Source organism: Coregonus lavaretus, assembly GCF_964263955.1.
Source record: "Coregonus lavaretus genome assembly, chromosome: 2".
NCBI classification, from domain to species: domain Eukaryota; kingdom Metazoa; phylum Chordata; class Actinopteri; order Salmoniformes; family Salmonidae; genus Coregonus; species Coregonus lavaretus.
This window is the reverse complement of record NC_139989.1, coordinates 56,029,443-56,052,181: the sequence shown is the minus strand read 5'-3', so window position 1 is coordinate 56,052,181 and position 22,739 is coordinate 56,029,443. Positions and strand designations below refer to the sequence as shown.

Below are 22,739 nucleotides of genomic sequence, written 5' to 3'. Positions count from 1 at the left end.
TTGGAAGGTTTTGAGGCGCTCAATAAATCTATAGCGTGCATCTCAAATGGTACCCTATTCCCTAGTGCACTACTTTTGACCAGAGCCCTATAGGTCCTGCTCAAAAGTAGTGCACTATAAAGCCTTGGAGACATTAAACAAACTGCTGTTGATCAAGATGAGCCAACTGCTGACCTCTAAACTCTTTCACTTGTCAGCTTAATTGTGTGCGTTTGTATGTGTGTGCGTGCATCTGTGTATTTAGGGCTGGGAGTATGCAGTGGACTTTCCTGCTAACTTCTCCAGAGAGAAGAAGTGGAACTCGTGTGTTTGTCGTAGGCGATGGATTAGAGACAGGAGATACAAAGCCAGAGGCTCTTGGACCAAGGTACAGTACGTAGGCCCACACATGACTTGATTTGGTCCTCTTGACGTAATTGTGAGCATATGTCGTCTACCATGACTCCCCACCTCATTCATTTCTGTGTGAGATCTTTTTCCGAGCCTGGTCTATTTATCTTGCCAACTCACGTGTGACAATGAGTAAAATTTGGCAAGACAACACAAACAGATCTAGGACCAGGCTAGGAGATCCCCTCTGAAGGCTACATGCACCCCTGTAGGTATTACAATACCTACAGTGAATATATCCTCGTATTAACAGTCCCTCTATCCTCAGATCCCCTTGGAACATCCCAATCGGCTCCCTCTCCCCCTCAGTGACATCAGCTGTGGAGGCTGGGAGATGAGCGACCAACCTGGGCAATATCACTTCCTGTGGGGTGTGTCCCAACAAGGACAGGTCAGTGTGGTGGATCCACCACAGGTTCTTCTGCTATGATGTTTCCTGTGTCTTAATTCACCTGTATACAAACAGATTCTTCACACACAATTACAAAATACCTTTCAAATGTAATATTGTTCACCTTCATGTTTTGTACAAACTCGCACACTCCAGGCCTGCATATCTTAATGATGACAATGACAACCTAAAACCATAACATAGAGCCTCAAAGTGTTGGCAACTTGCTGCGGTGTCAAATACAGCACACTAGAGGCCTCCCGAGTGGCGCAGCAGTCTAAGGCTCTGCATCACAGTGCTTGAGGCGTCAATACAGACCCAGGTTCGATCCCAGGCCGCGACCAGGAGACCCATGAGGCGGCGCACAATTGGCTCAGCGTCATCCGGGTTAGGGGAGGATTTGGCCGGCCGGGATGTCCTTGTCCCATCGCGCTCTAGCTACTTGTGGTGGGCCGGGTGCATGCAAGCTGACTTGTACGGTGTTTCCTCCGACACATTGGTGCGGCTGGCTTCCGGGTTAAGCGAGCAGTGTGTCAAGAAGCTGTGCGGCTTGGTAGGGTCTTGTTTAGGGGGACGCATGGCACTCGACCTTCGCCTCTCCCGAGTCTGTACGGGAGTTGCAGCGACAAGACAGTAACTACCAATTGGATATCACAAAATTGGGGAGAAAAAGGGGTAATAAAAAACAAGAATATTAATACAGCACAGTAGATCATTGTGCAGTTCAAACATTTGGCCACTAGAGAGCAGCATTACTCCATCATTGCGTAGGGGTCTTAGACTGTTCTTCCTCTTTACATCCAGTCTTGATCTGCTATTCCAGGAATCACTCAGCATATCGTCCTCTATAGGGATAATATGTGAATATATCTTCCATTTACACCACTATAAATATAATGGACTGAGGTCAACCTCACTTACTTCAGTGAATGTGAGACTCTCAAGGCAGCGGTTTTCTAAGTTTGTCATGTGAGGTGCCTATATGTGAATGCTTTGCATTCCTACCTTCACTAAATGTTATGTTTCAGTCATCTTTTTAATTGACTGATGTGAAGATCACATCAAATTATAATGAAAGTCTGCACACACATTAACTGAACTTAATTTGCATTTCAACCAGAATGTTTTCTAACTCTTGCAACCCTTAAGAGTTGTGAGTTAACGCAAGTCTTGAGTGGTGATGTGGACACACACACACACAATAGTGTGATAATCAAGAACAGTTGAGAGACGGACCATGGTGGTGTTGCCTCCTCTCTCTCCTCAGGTGTGGTTCAGGAGTGGCATCCTGCCGCGGGTCCCAGAGGGCCAGTGCTGGGAGGAGGTGGAGGCCCCCAGGGAGGTGGCCCAGATCTCTGCCGGACCAGGGGACTTGCTCTGGGCTGTACTCTGGGACGGACAGCTACTGGTCCGCACAGGCATCTGCCTGGACAGTCCTACAGGTATGGGGTGATATTTGGTCCACACAACCATCTCATAGTATACTGATGATATATTTGGTAATGTGTAAGGGATCATGTAGACAACGACGTGGTGCCAGAGTTAGATGTGAAGCTAGGTTAATTATTTTGTCCTATATGGCAGGTTTACTCTGAAAACATTGGTAGTACTACAGAGATTGGCAAACTTTGCTTCACAAGCTTTTGACTTAGTTACAGAGGACCTTGTTAGGCCAACTTTCTTTTTGTTTAGTCTTTGTATTGATTTTACACAAACAATTACCGTACAAATAGTTTCTCTACTACCCTATCAGGTTCTTCCTGGGTGGTGGTGGATTCTCCCCCAGTAAAGGAGGGCGGAGCCATCCATGTTGGTGTGGGGGTCAGCGTGGTGTGGGCTGTCACTAAGGACTACAAAGTGAGACTACATCCACCCCTTCCTGAACTTGTCTCCTGACCAGGAAGGACTCTGGAACCTAGTTGTAGTCTGTAGAGCAGTACAGTAGCCTACCCTACAGAGCAGATCTATAGTGAGTGTGTGTGTGTGTGTGTGTGTGTGTGTGTGTGTGTGTGTCCAGGTGTGGTTTCGGCGGGGGGTGAACTCCCATAACCCCTGTGGCTCAGGATGGATCAGCATCGGAGGGGAGATGATGATGGTGGATGTGGGACTCAATGACCAGGTGAGACAACACCAAGGATTTACAGTTGAAGTCGGAAGTTTACATACAGTCGTGGTCAAGTTTTGAGAATGACACAAGTATTGGTCTTCACAAAGTTTGCTGCTTCAGCGTTATGAGATATTTTTGTCAGATGTTACTATGGTATACTGAAGTATAATTACAAGCATTCCATAAGTGTCAAAGGCTTTTATTGACAATTACATTAAGTTTATGCAAAGAGTCAATATTTGCAGTGTTGACCCTTCTTTTTCAAGACCTCTGCAATCCGCCCTGGCATGCTGTCAATTAACTTCTGGGCCACAGCCCATTCTTGCATAATCAATGCTTGGAGTTTGTCAGAATTTGTGGGTTTTTGTTTGTCCACACGCCTCTTGAGGATCGACTACAAGTTCTCAATGGGATTAAGGTCTGGGGAGTTTCCTGGCCATGGACCCAAAATGTCGATGTTTTGTTCCCCGAGCCACTTAGTTATCACGTTTGCCTTATGGCAAGGTGCTCCATCATGCTGGAAAAGGCATTGGTCGTCACCAAACTGTTCTTGGCTGGTTGGGAGAAGTTGCTCTCGGAGGATGTGTTGGTACAATTCTTTATTCATGGCTGTGTTCTTAGGCAAAATTGTGAGTGAGCCCACTCACTTGGCTGAGAAGCAACCCCACACATGAATGGTCTCGGGATGCTTTACTGTTGGCATGACACAGGACTGATGGTAGTGCTCACCTTGTCTTCTCTGGACAAGGTGTTTTCCGGATGCCCCAAACAATCGGAAAGGGGATTCATCAGAGAAAATGACTTTACTCTAGTCCTCAGCAGTCCAATACCTGTACCTTTTGCAGAATATCAGTCTGTCCCTGATGTATTTCCTGGAGAGAAGTGGCTTCTTTGCTGCCCTTCTTGACACCAGGCCATCCTCCAAAAGTCTTCGCCTCACTGTGCGTGCAGATGCACTCACACCTGCCTGCTGCCATTCCTGAGCAAGCTCTGCACTGGTGGTGCCCCGATCCCGCAGCTGAATCAACTTTAGGAGACGGTCCTGGCGCTTGCTGGACTTTCTTGGGCGCCCTGATGCCTTCTTCACAACAATTGAACCTTTCCTTGAAGTTCTTGATGATCCGATAAATGGTTGATTTAGGTGCAATCTTACTAGCAGCAATATCCTTGCCTGTGAAGCCCTTTTTGTGCAAAGCAATGATGATGTCACGTGTTTCCTTGCAGGTAACCATGGTTAACAGAGGAAGAACAATGATTTCAAGCACCACCCTCCTTTTAAAGCTTCCAGTCTGTTATTCTAACTCAATCAGCATGACAGAGTGATCTCAAGCCTTGTCCTTGTCAACACTCTCTCCTGTGTTAACATTTACATTTACGTCATTTAGCAGACGCTCTTATCCAGAGCGACTTACAAATTGGTGCATTCACCTTATGATAGCCAGTGGGATAACCACTTTACAATTATTTTTGTAGTTTTTATTATTATTATTTTTAAATATTTTTTTTTTTTTTGGGGGGGGGATTACTTTTATACTATCCCAGGTATTCCTTAAAGAGGTAGGGTTTCAAGTGTCTCGGGAAGGTGGTCAGTGACTCCGCTGTCCTGGCGTCGTGAGGGAGCTTGTTCCACCATTGGGGTGCCAGAGCTGCGAACAGTTTTGACTGGGCTGAGCGGGAACTGTGCTTCCGCAGAGGTAGGGGGACCAGCAGGCCAGAGGTGGAAGAACGCAATGTCCTCGTTTGGGTGTAGGGACTGATCAGAGCCTGAAGGTAAGGAGGTGCCGTTCCCCTCACAGCTCCGTAGGCAAGCACCATGGTCTTGTAGCAGATGCGAGCTTTAACTGGAAGCCAGTGGAGTGTGCGGAGGAGCGGGGTGATGTGAGAGAACTTGGGAAGGTTGAACACCAGACGGGCTGCAGCGTTCTGGATGAGTTGTAGGGGTTTAATGGCACAGGCAGGGAGCCCAGCCAACAGCGAGTTGCAGTAATCCAGACGGGAGATGACAAGTGCCTGGATTAGGACCTGTGCCGCTTCCTGTGTAAGGTAGGGTCGTACTCTGCGAATGTTGTAGAGCATGAACCTACAGGATCGGGTCACCGCTTTGATGTTAGCGGAGAACGACAGGGTGTTGTCCAGGGTCACGCCAAGGTTCTTTGCACTCTGGGAGGAGGACACAACAGAGTTGTCCACCGTGATGGCAAGATCATGGAGCGGGCAGTCCTTCCCCGGGAGGAAGAGCAGCTCCGTCTTGCCGAGGTTCAGCTTGAGGTGGTGATCCGACATCCACACTGATTTGTCTGCCAGACATGCAGAGATGCGATTCGCCACCTGGTTATCAGAAGGGGGGAAAGGAGAAGATTAATTGTGTGTCGTCTGCGTAGCAATGATAGGAGAGACCATGTGAGGATATGACAGAGCCAAGTGACTTGGTGTATAGCGAGAATAGGAGAGTGCCTAGAACTGAGCCATGGGGGACACCAGTGGTGAGAGAACGTGGTGCGGAGACAGATTCTTGCCACGCCACCTGGTAGGAGCGACCTGTCAGGTAGGACGCAATCCAAGAGTGAGCCGCGCCGGAGATGCCCAACTCGGAGAGGGTGGAGAGGAGGATCTGATGGTTCACAGTATCAAAGGCAGCAGATAGGTCTAGAAGAATGAGAGCAGAGGAGAGAGAGTTAGCTTTAGCAGTGCGGAGAGCCTCCGTGACACAGAGAAGAGCAGTCTCAGTTGAATGACCAGTCTTGAAACCTGACTGGTTTGGATCAAGAAGGTCATTCTGAGAGAGATAGCGGGAGAGTTGGCTAGAGACGGCACGCTCAAGAGTTTTGGAGAGAAAAGAAAGAAGGGATACTGGTCTGTAGTTGATGACATCGGAGGGATCGAGTGTAGGTTTTTTGAGGAGGGGTGCAACTCTCGCTTTCTTGAAGATGGAAGGGACATAGCCAGCGGACAAGGATGAGTTGATGAGCGAGGTGAGGTAAGGGAGAATGTCTCCGGAAATGGTCTGGAGAAGAGAGGAGGGGATAGGGTCAAGCGGGCAGGTTGTTGGGCGGCCGGCCGTCGCAAGATTTCATCTGGAGAGAGAGAGAGGGGAGAAAGAAGTCAAAGCATAGGGTAGGGCAGTGTGAGCAGGACCAGCAGTGTCATTTGACTTAATAAATGAGGATCGGATGTCGTCAACCTTCTTTTCAAAATGGTTGACGAAGTCATCCACAGAGAGGGAGGAGGAGGATTCAGCAGGGAGGAGAAGGTGGCAAAGAGCTTCCTAGGGTTAGAGGCAGAGGCTTGAAATTTAGAGTGGTAGAAAGTGGCTTTAGCAGCAGAAACGGAGGAAGATAATGTAGAGAGGAGGGAGTAGAAAGATGACAGGTCCGCAGGGAGTCTAGTTTTCCTCCATTTCCGCTCGGCTGCCCGGAGCCCTGTTCTGTGAGCTCGCAATGAATCGTCAAGCCACAGAGCAGGAGGGGAGGACAGAGCCGGCCGGGAGGATAGGGGACATAGAGAGTCAAAAGATTCAGAGAGGGAGGAGAGGAGGGTTGAGGAGGCAGAATCAGGAGATCGGAGGGAGAAGGATTTATCAGAGGGAAGAGATGATAGGATGGAAGAGGAGAGAGTAGCGGGAGAGAGAGAGCAAAGGTTGCGATGGCACATTACCATCTGAGTAGGGGCAGAGTGAGTAGTGTTGTAGGAGAGCGAGAGAGAAAAGGATACGAAGTAGTGGTCGGAGACTTGGAGGGGAGTTGCAGTGAGATTAGTAGAAGAACAGCCTCTAGTAAAGATGAGGTCAAGCGTATTGCCTGCCTTGTGAGTAGGGGGGGATGGTGTGAGGGTGAGGTCAAACGAGGTTAACGAGAGTATCACTGACATGATGTCAGCTGGTCCTTTTGTGGCAGGGCTGAAATGCAGTGGAAATGTTTTTGGGGATTAAGTTCATTTTCATGGCAAAGAGGGACTTTGCAATTAATTGAAATTCGTCTGATCACTCTTCATGACATTCTGGAGTATATGCAAATTGCCATCATCGAAACTGAGGCACCAGACTTTGTGAAAATTTTTATTTGTGTCATTCTCAAAACTTTTGACCACAACTGTACACCTTAGCCAAATACATTTAAACTCAGTTTTTCACAATTCCTGACATTTAATCCTAGTAAAAATGTCATGTCTTAGGTAAGTTAGGATCACCACTTTATTTTAAGAATGTGAAATGTCAGACTAATAGCAGAGTGATTTATTTCAGCTTTTATTTCTTTCATCACATTCCCAGTGGGTCAGAAGTTTACATACACTCAATTAGTATTTGGTAGCATTGCCTTTAAATTGTTTAACTTGGGTCAAACGTTTCGGGTAGCCTACCACAAGCTTCCCACAATAAGTTTGGTGAATGTTGGCCCATTCCTCCTGACAGAGCTGGTGTAACTGAGTCAGGTCTGTAGGCCTCCTTGCTCGCACACGCTTCTTCAGTTCTGCCCACAATTGTTCTATAGGATTGAGGTCAGGGCTTTGTGACGGCCACTCCAATACCTTGACTTTGTTGTCCTGCCACAACTTTGGAAGTATGCTTGGGATCATTCTCCATTTGGAAGACCCATTTGCGACCAAGCTTTAACTTCCTGACTGATGTCTTGAGATGCTGCTTCAATATATCCACATAATTTTCCTTCCTCGTGATGCCATCTATTTGTGAAGTGCGCCAGTCCCTCCTGTAGCAAAGCACCCCCACAGCATGATGCTGCCACCCCCGTGCTTCACGGTTGGGATGGTGTTCTTCGGCTTGCAAGCAACCCCCCTTTTTCCTCCAAACATAATGATGGTAATTATGGCCAAACAGTTCTATTTTTGTTTAATCAGACTAGAGGATATTTCTCCAAAAAGTATGATCTTTGTCCCCATGTGCAGTTGCAATCCGTAGTCTGGCTTTTTTATGGCGGTTTTGGAGCAGTGGCTTCTTCCTTGCTGAGAGGCCTTTCAGGTTATGTCGATATAGGACTCGTTTTACTTTGGATATAGATACGTTTGTACCTGTTTCCTCCAGCATCTTCACAAGGTCCTTTGCTGCTGTTCTGGGATTAATTTGCACTTTTCGCACCAAAGTACGTTCATCTCTAGGAGACAGAATGCGTCTCCTTCCTGAGCGGTATGACGGCTGCGTGGTCCCATGGTGTTTATACTTGCGTACTATTGTTTGTACAGATGAACGTAGTACCTTAAGGCGTTTGGAAATTGCTCCCAAGGATGAACCAGACTTGTGGAGGTCTACAATTCATTATCTGAGGTCTTGGCTGATTTCTTTTGATTTTCCCATGATGTCAAGCAAAGAGTCACTGAATTTGAAGGTAGGCCTTGAAATACATCCACAGGTACACCTCCAATTGACTCAAATGATGTCAATTAGTCTATTAGAAGCTTCTAAAGCATTACATAATTTTCTGGAATTTTCCAAGCTGTTTAAAGGCACAGTCAACTTAGTGTATGTAAACTTCTGACCCACTGGAATTGTGATACAGTGAATTATAAGTGAAATAATCTGTCTGTAAACAATTGTTGGAAAAATAACTTTTAATGACTCCAACCTAAGTGTATGTAAACTTCTGACTTCAACTGTATATACACTAGATGACTGATATGGGGTGCTGTGTTGAAGCCACCGTGCCTCCATTTTGACACTCCCCCACCATTGTAAACATATATTTTGGAAGGTATAGAAATGAATTTATTAATGTTTTTGCCACGTTATTCTATTAAAGACACCTTAATGCATACTTTTTTATATATATTATGCAAGCTAAAAATATATAAAAACATTTCCCCTTAAAATAACATTTTTTGAGATTACTGATGTTACTGTCCCCCACTAAAACAAAAAAAATACTTTAAATACATGTAATTTTGTCCTTGAAACCTTTAATTGAAATACTGTAGAATTCCATTCATTCCTATGAAGCACTGCTCATACTGGGGAGTGCCAATATGGCCGACCGGTGGCTTCAAAGCCTCTCAATGGCCAATACATAGGATCTGCAATCCAGGGTTTATATACATCATTGGACAACACACATCACATCAAATAATGGGACCCATCTCGTCCAAAATGTTGACTAAAGTTTGCCAAAAAGCATCTGGATGATCATCAAGACTCTTGGAAGAACGTTCTATGGACAGATGATTCAAAAGTATAACTTTTTGGACAACATGGTTCCAGTAATGCCTGGCGAAAACCAAACTCTGCATTCCACAGTAAGAACATCATACCAAAGGTCAAGCATGGTGGTGATGGTTTGGGGATGCTTTGCTACCTCAGGACCTGGACGACTTGCCTTAATAGAAGGAACCATGAATTCTGCTCTGTATCAGATAATTTTACAGGAGAATATCAGACCATCCGTCTGTGAGCTGAAGCTGAAGCGCAGCTGGGTCATGCAGCAAGACAATGATCAAAAACACACAATCAAGTCTACATGAAAATTGCTAAAAAGCAACAGATTGGAAGTTTTGGAATGGCCTAGTCAAAGTCCAGACCTAATCCCAATTGAGATGTTGTGGCAGGACTTGAAACAAGCAGTTCATGCTTGAAAACCCACACGTCACTGAGTTAAAGCAGTTCTGCATGGAAGAGTGGGCCAAAATTCCTCCACAGAGACGTGAGAGACTGATCAACAACTACAGGAAGCATTTGGTTGGAGTCATTGCAGCTAAAGGTGGCACAACCAGTTATTGAGTGTAAGGGGGCAATTAATTTTTCACACAGGGGAATTGGGTGTTGCATAACTTTGTTTATGAAATAAATATGTAATTGTTGTGTTATTTGTTCACTTATGTTCCCTTTTATCTAATATTAGGTTTTGGTTGAAGATCTGATAACATTCAGTATCACAAATATGCAAAAGTAGAGAAAATTAGAAAGGGGGCAAATACTTTTTCACAGCACTGTAGGTAGATTTGTAATGATCAGTATCTTGTCGTTGTCATATTTTCTAAGACTTGCTGGTTCTCCTCTCTTAATGGAGAGTGCTGGTTAGAACCTTAGAAGAGATGTGTGTGTTTGGAGGGGGGCTCTCATCCTCTGTGACAACCAAGTTCTGATTACATGGCCATTCTCTCATGTCTGTTTGACGATTTAAGCATAATTAGATCCTGCACACATACCATTCAACCCCCAGTCTGCCCCTTCACCTCCTCCCTCCCCCTTCTTCCCTAGCCCAGGTTCTGGCACTCCCAGTCTTGACCGATTCACATTTCCCTGGTGGTGTATTTCTGTACAGGACTGGGGCTGGGCTGGAGTTGAAGTCAGGGTGGAGGTTGAAGGGGCTGCTGGCTCTGTTTCCCTCTGCTGAGTCTAAGAGAGGAGTTGCTAGTACTGCAAACTCTCCCCTCTGCCCTCTTCTCTCTCCTCCTTTCTACCGTCTCCTACCCCCTCCTCTCCTCTCCTGTCTCCACCCGCTCCTCTCCTGTCTGCCCTCTCCTCTAATTTCCAGCCTCCCCTCTCCTCCTCCTGTCTCTCTCTTGTCTCCTCTCTCCTAGGCTTGGGTGGTATCCATATTGTCATACCTTCATACTGACCTATTTACAAACCCCAGTGAACCTTTGTAATCCAAAGGTTAGCAATGCTAATAAGTACATGTAAAATCCCATAGAGAATTCTAACGAGCGCATTGTACGCACAAAACAAATATTAGACAGCAAGGCTCTTGATCCAGGAGGGAATTCTCTGCTGTTACCAAGCTAAGCTTGATTTTGGAAGAAGCTAACCACTTAGCTAGATAGCTAACTACTAAATTAGAAAACCAAATGTACAACTGCAGAGCATTTAGCACATTGGTCACCAACCAGTGGATGGCGATCGACTGGTCGATCTCCAAGACATTCCTAGTCGATCACCAAACATTTCTGTAAAAAAGCCAACGATAAAGCCTTGTGTTCCTATTTTTTTATTTGTTTCATGCTGTTGGCGGTAGGTGCACTTCATTCAGCAACCCTAGCGCCAGGAAGGCAAAGTGTTCCCATTTTGAACCATTTAATGTGTCTGAAGGTAGAACTCTGCCTACCCGGCAGGCCCAGAGGGCAAATCAAGTGCACTTATTGGCCCACCGCTGGCCAATCAGATATCTCAGATCACTGTGTCTGCACAGTTTTCTTTGCGCCATAGACTGTAAAAAGAAGCCTCGAACGCACAGCAAAGTTGCTACAGTGAGATTTCAAAACTTTTAAAACAATGACTAGAGAGACTCAACGAATACAGCAAAGAGCTGCTGTTTTCATGAGTAAGTTAATGTTTAAGTTGTTACTCAGCACTGTCAACACTTTGCTCAACACTTTTATAAGCCATAAAATGAACGTTCTCACTACTACAACCAGCACTGCTGCTGCAATGAATGTGTATAGCAAAGTGTTTCAATAAGCTTGCGTTGTTATTATTAGCAGCTTGTCTTTTTTAATATCAATAAATATTTAACTTTCTCTGGTCATAAGAGTAACAACAAATTGGTGCATGAGGCAGAAATAATGCAATGCGACTTAAGTTTCGCCATCAGCTGGAAGACTGTGTCCCCTTTTCTCAGCGGAGTGAGGGAGAGCGGAGGCACCGTGAGTCGGGTGAGAGGCAGCCTCACCGCTGCTCCATCCTCTCAGACTGACCGTCAGATGCAGGCCAGTAAAAAAATATAATTTCAAAATGGTCTGAGAAGAACAACATTGGCATGGCAATTCAAGCATAGCCAATATGCAGTGATGATGTATTGGGCCTATAGCCTACTGCACAAACCTCATTGCTACAGAACTGTTTTTAATTGGTTAATGTTGCATAGACTTAAGTTTTTAAGTCATGTTTAAAAATAAAATCTGAGCGGTACATCTCTGCTTGCATTTTGACTGTGATCTTAACTCAGAAAAGATTGGTGACCACTGATTTAGCACATTTTAGATGGTTAACTTAATAGTTATAAGATATTTAGTTGTAAATTCCATACATACTGTAACTAGATCACCTGGTTCGTGCTGCACAATAGTGAATAACTCACAAGGCTCCGGTCTCTGGTCGTTGTGCTTGTAAACAAACAACACATGACTGGGAACTACCAGTAAGCTTCATAATGAAACATTCTGTGACATTATGTGAAATGAAAAATGCGATCTTCTTTAGCTCCTAACGTATTGCACCATTTGACTGCAAATACCCCGGTATATACGGAATACCGCCCAAGCCTACCCCCTCCTCTCCTGTCTCCCTGCTCCTCCCCTCTCCTCTTGTCTCCTCCCTCCTCCCTCCTCTACTGTCTCCCTTCTCCTACTCCCTCCTCTCCTCTCCTCTCTCTCCTGTCTCCCTCCTCTCCTGTCTCTCTCCTCCCCCCTCCTCTCCTGTCTCTCTCCTCCCCCTTCCTCTCCTGTCTCTCTCCTCCCCCTTCCTCTCCTGTCTCTCTCCTCCCCCTTCCTCTCCTGTCTCTCTCCTCTCCCCTCCTCTCCTGTCTCTCTCCTCCCCCTTCCTCTCCTGTCTCTCTCCTCCCCCCTCCTCTCCTGTCTCTCTCCTCCCCCAACCTCTCCTGTCTCTCTCCTCCCCCCTCCTCTCCTGTCTCTCTCCTTCCTCCTCTCTCTGAAACAGGAGCCTGTCTCTCCGCTACACTAACCACTAGTCACTGTCAGCAGCGGCCCCAGCCCAGCCTTATATATCCTTGGCCTATATTCTGAGTGCCATATGGGACACTCGCTAATTTGAGTAGGGCAATACATCATAGCCCATATTTCATATTTCAGTCCTGTCCCAGAGTTATGGATGCCACTTGTATTAGATGACACTAGGGTTAAATGGCCTTTTAAAGTAGCACTTGACAGCAGACATTCGGGTCGGTCTATATTGGTTTTTACTGTATCCATATTGTATTTTTATTGTATTTTTACTGGTGCCATATTGTATTTTTACTGTAGCCATATTGTATTTTTACTGTATCGTTTTTATCTGTTCTCTGGCATATGTCCAACCTGACGTTCAGACCCCTAGAGTGTATTGACGCATCGTTGCGTCAATCGAAGTAAGACAATTTTTTTAAAATCCCCATCAAAATCTGTCAGTTTAAGCAAGAGATATCTGCATGTGCTGTGTCTCAATCCACCGCATCCGCCTGTCGCCCTTCCGTATTTGTGGTGGAAAGTGGCAGAGCTACAGCGCTGTTTGTCAGACCAGGAGACATCCTGAAAATCGGTCTTCTCAAGAAAATGTCTGTAGCATCCGAACGGTTTGGCCTATAAACTAATATCACCACTCTATAGAAATGGGAGACTCTCACGAACACGATGGTGTCACGGGTCTCGTCTAAAGGTAACCCATACAAATGAATGGGAGTATGGAGGTAGTTTTGTGCCAACAAAAATATACTTTTTAAAGAATTAATATGTAGTCCAGCCACAGTGGGGGGTGTGATGTTTAGGATAACACTATGTTTATGAATAAGCCATTATAAATGTTCATAAATGCTTAATTAATTAAGGTGTGGGGAGTTGGAGAGGACCGTGGGCTGTACTTCAGGAAGGGTGTCACCCCATCGGAGCCCAGTGGGAGGGGCTGGATACCTGTTTCTGCCAAATGGGGTCATAGCAAAGAGATGGTCCAACCCAGGTCAGTTACATGTAGAGTACACACAGAGAATGCTCAATTTCCAGTGTTTTTGCATTGTATTAGATAGTTTTATAGTGTATTGATTGCATGTATTTTGTATGGTGACATCACAAAATGTATTTCCATGTAAATAGGCATATCTTATTGTAAATACCTGGACACTCCTTCAATTTCATAAACAGACATGCATTTCAAAGCAATATACAACGGTGGTGGTTAGACCAGCTACAGTTGAAGTCGGGAAGTTTAGATACACCTTAGCCAAATACATTTAAACTCAGTTTTCACATTTCCTGACATTTAATCCTAGTAAAACTTCCCTGTCTTAGGTCAGTAGGATCACCACTTTATTTTAAGAATGTGAAATGTCAGAATAATAGTAGAGAAAATGATTTATTTCAGCTTTTATTTATTTCATCACATTCCCAGTGGGTCAGAAGTTTACATACACTCAATTAGTATTTGGTAGCATTGCCTTTAAATTGTTTAACTTGGGTCAAACATTTTGGGTAGCCTTCCACAAGCTTCCCACAATAAGTTGGGTGAATTTTGGCCCATTCCTCCTGACAGAGCTGGTGTAACTGAGTCAGGTTTGTAGGCCTCCTTGCTCGCACACGCTTTTTCAGTTCTGCCCACAGATTTTCTATAGGATTGAGGTCAGGGCTTTGTGATGGCCACTCCAATACCTTGACTTTGTTGTCCTTAAGCCATTTTGCCACAACTTTGGAAGTATGCTTGGGGTCATTGTCCATTTGGAAGACCCATTTGCGACCAAGCTTTAACTTCCTGACTGATGTCTTGAGATGTTGCTTCAATATATCCACATAATTTTCCTTCCTTATGATGCCATCTATTTTTGGGAAGTGCACCAGTCCCTCCTGCAGCAAAGCACCCCCACAGCATGATGCTGCCACCCCCGTGCTGTCACGGTTTCGGCCGAGGCTGCTCCTCCTCCTGGTTCGGGCAGGCTTCGGCGGTCGTCGTCCCCGGAGTACTAGCTGCCACCGATCTATGTTTCATGTTCGATTGGTTTTGTCTGGATGTTGTACACCTGTGTCTTGTTAGTCCTCGTTAGTGCCCTATTTAGTTCTCGTTGTGTGTGATTGTACTACTGTTTCGTGTTTTGGAGCTACATTTTCCCTCCCGTGTTTGAGAGGGTTGTTTGCACATGTTTGTGCGTCATTCGTTTGGTCGCCTGTGTGCGTCGTGCATTTTGCCTTCGGGCTTATTTTGCTTCGGTTGGATATATTTATTGCACTAAAGCCTTTGGACTGAGCCTCTGTGTCCTGCGCATGATTCCTACACCACACCCACCTTCAGCACGCCTTGACAGAATCACACACCTGGAGACCGCTCTACAGGAGGTAATCAACATCATGCACCGATGGGAGGCCAGCAGTGTACCCACACCTCCACCTACCCTGTCCATCCCATCGGTCGGTCCACCAGTCCCAGGTTCGGAACCCAGGGGGATTCGGCTCTCGCTCCCGAGGGCGTATGACGGAACAGCTGCCGGGTGTCAGGGGTTCCTCCTGCAGGTAGAGCTCTACCTGGCCACTGTACACCCGGTGCCCTCGGGATACGAGAGCGTTTCCGCCCTCATCTCCTGTCTCACGGGCAAGGCGTTGGAGTGGGCTAACGCCGAGTGGAGGAAGATGGACGCCAACACCATTACCTACGCCGAGTTCTCCCGCCGCTTCAAGGCCGTGTTCGACCATCCACCTGAGGGCAAAGCGGCGGGGGAGCGTCTGGTCCATTTGAGACAGGGGAGGAGGAGCGCTCAGGTGTTCGCTCTAGAGTACCGGACTCTAGCGGCGGATGCAGGGTGGAATGAACGGCTCTCATCGACCATTTTCGATGTAGCCTACGAGAGGACGTTCAACGTGAGTTGGCCTGCAGGGATACCCATCTTACCTTCGACCAGTTGGTCGATATGTCCATCCGTCTGGACACCCTGCTGGCCACCCGTGGACGTCCCGAGGGGAGTCCGTCCATTCCGCCCTCCGGCACCTCCGAGCCGAGCCCTATGGAGCTCGGGGGTGCCGGCGCTAGAGAACGGAGTAGGAAGAGCCCGAGGGGGCCTGTCTCCTGCACCAAGTGCGGTCGTGGAGGGCACACTACGGCCAGGTGCTGGGGAGGGTTCTCCGGGAGTAACGACAACAGGTCACGCACTGGGGGGGCCTCCCAGGTGAGTAGACGTCCCACTTACCCAGAGCTTTCTGTTGCACACTTTTGTATACCTGTTTGTTTTCCACAGGTTGCACCTCATTCCCAGCATAAGGCGCTAGTAGATTCAGGCGCAGCTGGGAATTTTGTTGATCGTAAGTTTTGTTTTGAGTTAGGGATCCCTCTCCTACCTGTTGACCAACCTTTTCCCGTTCATGCCTTAGACAGCCGTCCGTTGGGGTCGGGGTTGATCAGGGAGATCACAGCGCCACTTCGGATGTGTGCGCAGGGGGGTCATGAGGAGACTATACAGTTGTATCTGATCGACTCTCCTGCGTACCCAGTGGTGCTGGGGATTCCCTGGTTAAGCACCCATAACCCTGCTATTTCGTGGCAACAGAGGGCTCTCGATGGGTGGTCTGCTCAGTGCGAGGGGCGATGTCTGGGTGTTTCCGTGGGGGCGACTTCGGTGGAAAGTCCAAACCAAGTGCCCGCACTGCACATTCCGCCTGAATATGGGGATTTAGCACTCGTGTTTAGTAAAACTAGGGCGACGCAGTTGCCTCCTCATAGACAGGGGGATTGTGCGATTGATCTCCAGGCGCAGCGCTCCCACGGAGCCATGTGTATCCTTTGTCTCAAGAGGAGAGGAAAGCTATGGAGACTTATATAGCCGAATCTTTGAGACAGGGATACATTCGTCCCTCCACTTCTCCCGCCTCCTCGAGCTTCTTTTTTGTGAAAAAGAGAGATGGAGGGTTGCGCCCGTGCATTGATTACCGTGGTCTCAATCAGATTACTGTGAAATACAGTTATCCACTCCCTCTGATTGCGACCATGACGGAGTCATTGCATGGAGCGCGGTTTTTCACAAAACTGGATCTCAGAAGCGCGTATAACTTGGTGCGCATTAGGGAGGGTGACGAATGGAAGACAGCGTTTAGTACCACGTCTGGTCATTTCGAATATCTCGTCATGCCATATGGGTTGATGAATGCTCCATCAGTCTTCCAATCCTTCGTAGATAACATTTTCCGGGATATGCAGGGACAAGGGGTGGTCGTATACATTGATGACATTCTGGTGTACTCGTCTACCCGAGCCGAGCATATAACCCTGGTGCGGCGTGTATTGAGGAGGCTGTTGGAGCACAACCTATATGTCAAGGCAGAGAAATGTCTGTTTTTCCAGGAGTCGGTCTCCTTTTTGGGTTATCGGTTGTCCGCGTCAGGGGTGAGAATGGAGGTGGATCGTGTGTCCGCTGTGCGTAATTGGCAAACCCCAACTACTGTAAAAGAGGTGCAGCAGTTTTTGGGCTTTGCGAATTACTACCGGAGGTTTATCCGGGGTTTTGGACAGGTGGCAGCTCCCATCACGTCCCTTCTGAAGGGGGGTCCGGTGCGCCTGCAGTGGTCAGCCGATGCGGACAGGGCCTTTAGGAGACTGAAGGACCTGTTTACTTCGGCTCCGGTGCTAGCGCATCCGGATCCCGCATTACCTTTTCAGGTCGAGGTAGACGCGTCTGAGGCTGGTATAGGGGCCGTTCTCTCTCAACGGTCCGGCACGCCACCTAAACTCCGCCCCTGTGCCTTTTACAGTAAGAATCTCAGCCCGGCGGAGCGTAACTATGACGTTGGGGACAGGGAGCTGTTAGCTGTAGTTCAAGCCCTTAAGGTGTGGAGGCATTGGCTTGAGGGGGCTCAACACCCTTTCCTCATTTTGACTGACCATCGGAACCTGGAGTACATCCGGGCAGCGAGGAGACTGAACCCTCGCCAGGCTCGATGGAGTATGTTTCTCACCAGGTTCGTATTTAAAATCACGTACATCCCTGGGTCCCAGAATGGTAAGGCAGATGCGCTGTCCCGGCGGTATGACACGGAGGAGAGGTCCGTTGAGCCCACTCCCATACTACCGGAGTCTTGCCTAGTGGCACCGGTGGTGTGGGAGGTCGATGCCGAAATCGAGCGAGCGTTGCGTACCGACCCCAGCCCTCCACAGTGTCCTGAGGGTCGGAAGTACGTTCCGCGCGAGATTCGGGATCGACTCATTTACTGGGCTCACACGTCACCCTCCTCTGGACATCCGGGTATCGGCCGGACGGTGCATTGCCTCAGCACTAAATACTGGTGGCCCACTTTGGCTAGGGATGTGAGGGTTTATGTCTCCTCCTGCTCGGTGTGTGCCCAGTGTAAGGCGCCCCGACATCTGCCCAGGGGTAAGTTACAACCCCTGCCCGTTCCACAACGACCATGGTCCCACCTCTCGGTGGATTTTGTGACAGACCTTCCCCTCTCTCAGGGGAATACCACCATCCTGGTCGTTGTGGACCGGTTCTCTAAGGCCTGTCGTCTTCTCCCTATGGCGGGTCTTCCTACTGCCCTACAGACCGCTGAGGCCCTATTTACCCATGTCTTCCGGCATTACGGGGTACCCGAGGATATAGTGTCTGATCGAGGTCCCCAGTTTACCTCTCGTGTTTGGAGAGCGTTCATGGAGCGTTTGGGGGTCTCGGTTAGCCTTACCTCAGGGTACCACCCGGAGAGTAACGGGCAGGTAGAACGTGTCAACCAGGATGTGGGTAGGTTTCTGAGGTCGTATTGCCAGGACCGGCCGGAGGAGTGGGCACGGTACATTCCCTGGGCCGAGATGGCCCAGAACTCTCTCCGCCACTCCTCTACTAACCTAACCCCCTTCCAATGTGTGTTAGGGTACCAGCCGGTTCTGGCACCTTGGCAGCAGAGCCAGATCGAGGCCCCTGCGGTGGATGATTGGATGAGGCGCTCGGAAGAGACGTGGAACGCTGCCCACGTCCACCTGCAGCGGGCCGTCCTTCGTCACAAGGCGAGCGCCGATCTCCACCGCAGTGAGGGGCCGGTGTACGCACCCGGAGATCGAGTCTGGCTCTCTACCAGAAACCTACCCCTCCGCCTGCCCTGCCGGAAGCTGGGTCGGCGGTTTGTGGGGCCCTTTAAAGTCCTGAGAAGATTGAACGAGGTATGTTATAGATTACATCTACCTGTTGAGTATAGGAATATTAACCCCTCGTTCCATGTGTCTCTTCTCAGGCCGGTGGTAGCTGGTCCACTCCAGGACAATGAGATAGGGGAGACTCCTCCGCCCCCACTGGACATCGAGGGGGCTCCGGCGTACACCGTTCGGTCCATCTTGGACTCTAGACGCCGGATGGGGGGTCTTCAGTATCTCGTGGAGTGGGAGGGGTACGGCCCGGAGGAGCGGTGCTGGGTGCCGCGGAGGGACATCCTAGACCCATCTCTCCTGTCGGAGTTCCACCGGGACCATCCCGCGCGCCCTGCTCCGCGTCCTCCTGGTCGTCCCCGAGGCCGGGGTCGGCGCACGGCTGGAGCCGCGCGTCAACGGGGGGGTACTGGCACGGTTTCTGCTGAGGCTGCTCCTCCTCCTGGTTCGGGCAGGCTTCGGCGGTCGTCGTCCCCGGAGTACTAGCTGCCACCGATCTATGTTTCATGTTCGATTGGTTTTGTCTGGATGTTGTACACCTGTGTCTTGTTAGTCCTCGTTAGTGCCCTATTTAGTTCTCGTTGTGTGTGCTTGTCATTGTGTGTGATTGTACTACTGTTTCGTGTTTTGGAGCTACATTTTTCCCTCCAGTGTTTGAGAGGGTTGTTTGCACATGTTTGTGCGTCATTCGTTTGGTCGCCTGTGTGCGTCGTGCATTTTGCCTTCGGGCTTATTTTGCTTCGGTTGGATATATATTTATTGCACTAAAGCCTTTGGACTGAGCCTCTGTGTCCTGCGCATGATTCCTACACCACACCCACCTTCAGCACGCCTTGACACGTGCTTCACGGTTGGGATGGTGTTCTTCGGCTTGCATGGTACCCCCTTTTTCCTCCAAACATAACGATGGTCATTATGACCAAACAGTTCTATTTTTGTTTCATCAGACCAGAGGACATTTCTCCTAAAAGTACGATCTTTGTCCCCATGTGCAGTTGCAAACCGTAGTCTGTCTTTTCTATGGCGGTTTTGGAGCAGTGGCTTCTTCCTTGCTGAGAGGCCTTTCAGGTTATGTCGATATAGGACTCGTTTTACTGTGGATATAGATAGTTTTGTACCTGTTTCCTCCAGCATCTTCACAAGGTCCTTTGCTGTTGTTCTGGGATTTATTTGCACTTTCCGCACCAAAGTACATTCATCTCTAGGAGACAGAACGCGTCTCCTTCCTAAGTGGTATGACGGCTACGTGGTCTCATGGTCTTTATACTTGCGTACTATTGTTTGTACAGATGAACGTGGTACCTTCAGGCGTTTGGAAATTGCTCCCAAGGATGAACCATACTTGTGGAGGTCTACAATTGTTTTTCTGAGGACTTGGCAGATTTCTTTTGATTTTCCCATGATGTCAAGCAAAGAGACACTGAGTTTGAAGGTAGGCCTTGAAATACATCCACAGGTACACCTCCAATTGACTCAAATGATGTAAATTAGCCTATCAGAAGCTTCTAAAGCCATGACATAATTTTCTGGAATTTTCCAAGCTGTTTAAAGGCACAGTCAACATAGTGTATGTAAACTTCTGACCCACTGGAATTGTGATACAGTGAATTATAAGTGAAATAATCTGTCTGTAAACAATTGTTGGAAAAATTACTTGTGTCATGCACAAAGTAGATGTCCTGACCGACTTGCCAAAACTATATTTTTTTAACAAGAAATGTGTGGAGTGGTTGAAAAACGAGTTTTAATGACTCCAACCTAAGTGTATGTAAACTTCAGACTTCAACTGTAGATGGACCATATTGGGTGGACCAGAATGTTTGGGTGGTGATTAGGTGTCTATGTGATACGTTTAGTAAGTGGTCAGATTCTCATCCAACCTGCATTCAGTGTGTATATCAGAGATCATCAACTAGATTCAGCCGTGGGCCGTTTTCTTTTAATATTTTTAATATTTAATAAAACATTTTGAGCGGATGGTCAGGGGGCCGGAAACATAATTACAAATAATTTGTAGACGGCAAATTCTTGCGGTCAGCAAGAAGCCCAAACAGATATAATGTTTGACTAAAATATAATCATTTCAAACCTTGCTTACATTTCTATATGATCACGTTTCTCTCTATTATGCGAGGGAATACTTAGGAACCGATTTCTTCAGTTAAAATCACTTGGAGCTGATTTCCTGGTATTTTTTGTCTCTGTCCAACAATAAATGTGGTCCTCTGTAGCTCAGCTGGTAGAGCACGGCACTTGGAACGCCAAGGTAGTGGGTTCGATCCCCGGGACCACCCATACACAAAAATGTATGCACGCATGACTGTAAGTCGCTTTGGATAAAAGCGTCTGCTAAATGGCTTATTATTATTATTAAATATTATTATTATTTAATTTTTTCTCAGAACTTGGGGAGCCAAATAAAACCACCCGCAGGCCGCCAGTTGGGGAACGCTGGTGTATATGTTCCTAAGACTACATTTAGGCTTAACAATTACTGTATAGAAGATAGAGATGCAGTTTTATTTTGATAGTTGTCTGTCATGTTACCAACTGATTTACTGAACTCTTTGGCTGTCACAAACATACTGTATGTGTGTCTTTAAGTGGCATATTTATACACATAATATGAGTGTCCTTATGGAGTTTTCCCTCTGCTTTGTCTCGGTTGTCCAGTGCTGGCTGTGAGTATGGGGGACAGGTGACCAAGGCTTCCCAGGGCTCTGTTCTGACCTGCGAGGACTCAGGGGACACAGAGCCCCTCCTCACCGCCACCCCAGGGCCACGGGACACCCCCAAACCCTTCATCCCCACCAGCGACAGCTTTATCTCCAGCCTGGTGGCTGACCGCGAGCCCCTAAGAACCCCCACACCCACCCCCAAAAAGCCACCCCAGGGGAAGGATGGCGAGGCCACCCCAGCCCCCATGTGCAATGTGGACCTGGAGGCAGCTCAGAGCCCCCAGGGAGAGGCATCTTCTCTAGGCAGGGCAGGGGATGTGGGACCCTCCACCTCGGTGGCCACCTACCCCCTGGGTCTGGAGCCCTCTCTGGGTTTGGGGGAGGAGGACGGGCCAGTATGGGCCTGGATCTCTGGCGGAGGCTGCGATGTGGACCATACAGCTCAGATGAGCTGGCTCAGCCCTGCAGGTACGTAGGAACACTCACCAGCCTCACCATTTTCAGACTACTACCTAAAGCATGAAACACACAAGTCTCACTGCTGATAGGTACTTATTGCAGTGGGAGGCCGTTCCTTCTCTTGCTAGAACAAAAGCGGTACCTGCTGCATGCTGACCTGGTAGCGACGAACCTACCAATTCTACCTGTAGAATCGCAATGCTCGTCAGTGGCCAACAACTTGGCTTTGAGCCAATCAGAGAGCACGAACCCCCACGTGGGGGAGCCAACAACCAAAAAATGAAAAAAGAAGGCATTTTCTCTGTACATCCACGGATGAGCCGCTAGCTGACTAGTGGTGGCTATTCGGCGTGATAAATGTCTAAAACCGGCAATGTTTTGTAGGAGCTTGTTTCTTCATCATCTTGCTAGGTAGTTATCTAGCTGTGGCCATCTGGCTAGTATCATCGAGGGCGTTCTACAAAATAGCAACATTAGAGCAGATAGCTTGGAATGTAGACCATAAACAATACACACAGATATGCATTGCCAAACAACGCTACTGCCACCCCCTGGTTAGGAGTATTTTAACAAGGCAGAGTGGCTGACAACTTCCAAGGTCTGCTGTGTGAACACTAAAAGAGATTGACTGCCGACACTGTCGGCAGGCAAACGTTTAACAATGCTACCGGTGTGTCTGAGCTTTAACTTTACTGAACTAATTAAACAGGCTATTTCTAGTACCTGGACTTTTTCCTGGTGGGGTCACATGGTTAGGGAAAAATCCTTGTCCTGATATCTCTATCGAACTCTTTTATAATTTGTATATGCTGTCTGTTATCTAACTGTGTGTGCACCAGACCCATGCTCCACTGCCCTGTCCATCGCCCCTGTTGAACCAGAAGCCTCCACGGCTAGGAAGGCAGAGAACACCACCACCAGCAAGGAGCCAGTGGAGAGGAGCACGGTAAGATTAACACACAC

At 47.8% G+C, this 22,739-nt stretch overlaps 1 protein-coding gene across 1 annotated transcript in view; it reads left to right on the top strand.

Moving 5' to 3' along the window:
* The window catches only part of LOC311146317 (tectonin beta-propeller repeat-containing protein 1-like), a 46,154-nt gene that overhangs the window by 4,245 nt on the left and 19,170 nt on the right, over positions 1–22,739 (top strand). The window contains exons 4-11 of the mRNA XM_084182806.1: positions 245–367; positions 659–781; positions 2,049–2,223; positions 2,535–2,638; positions 2,799–2,900; positions 13,367–13,494; positions 21,313–21,785; positions 22,616–22,722. Coding sequence (XP_084038932.1) covers positions 245–367; positions 659–781; positions 2,049–2,223; positions 2,535–2,638; positions 2,799–2,900; positions 13,367–13,494; positions 21,313–21,785; positions 22,616–22,722 — 1,335 coding nt within the window. The remainder of the gene's footprint in view (positions 1–244; positions 368–658; positions 782–2,048; positions 2,224–2,534; positions 2,639–2,798; positions 2,901–13,366; positions 13,495–21,312; positions 21,786–22,615; positions 22,723–22,739) is intronic.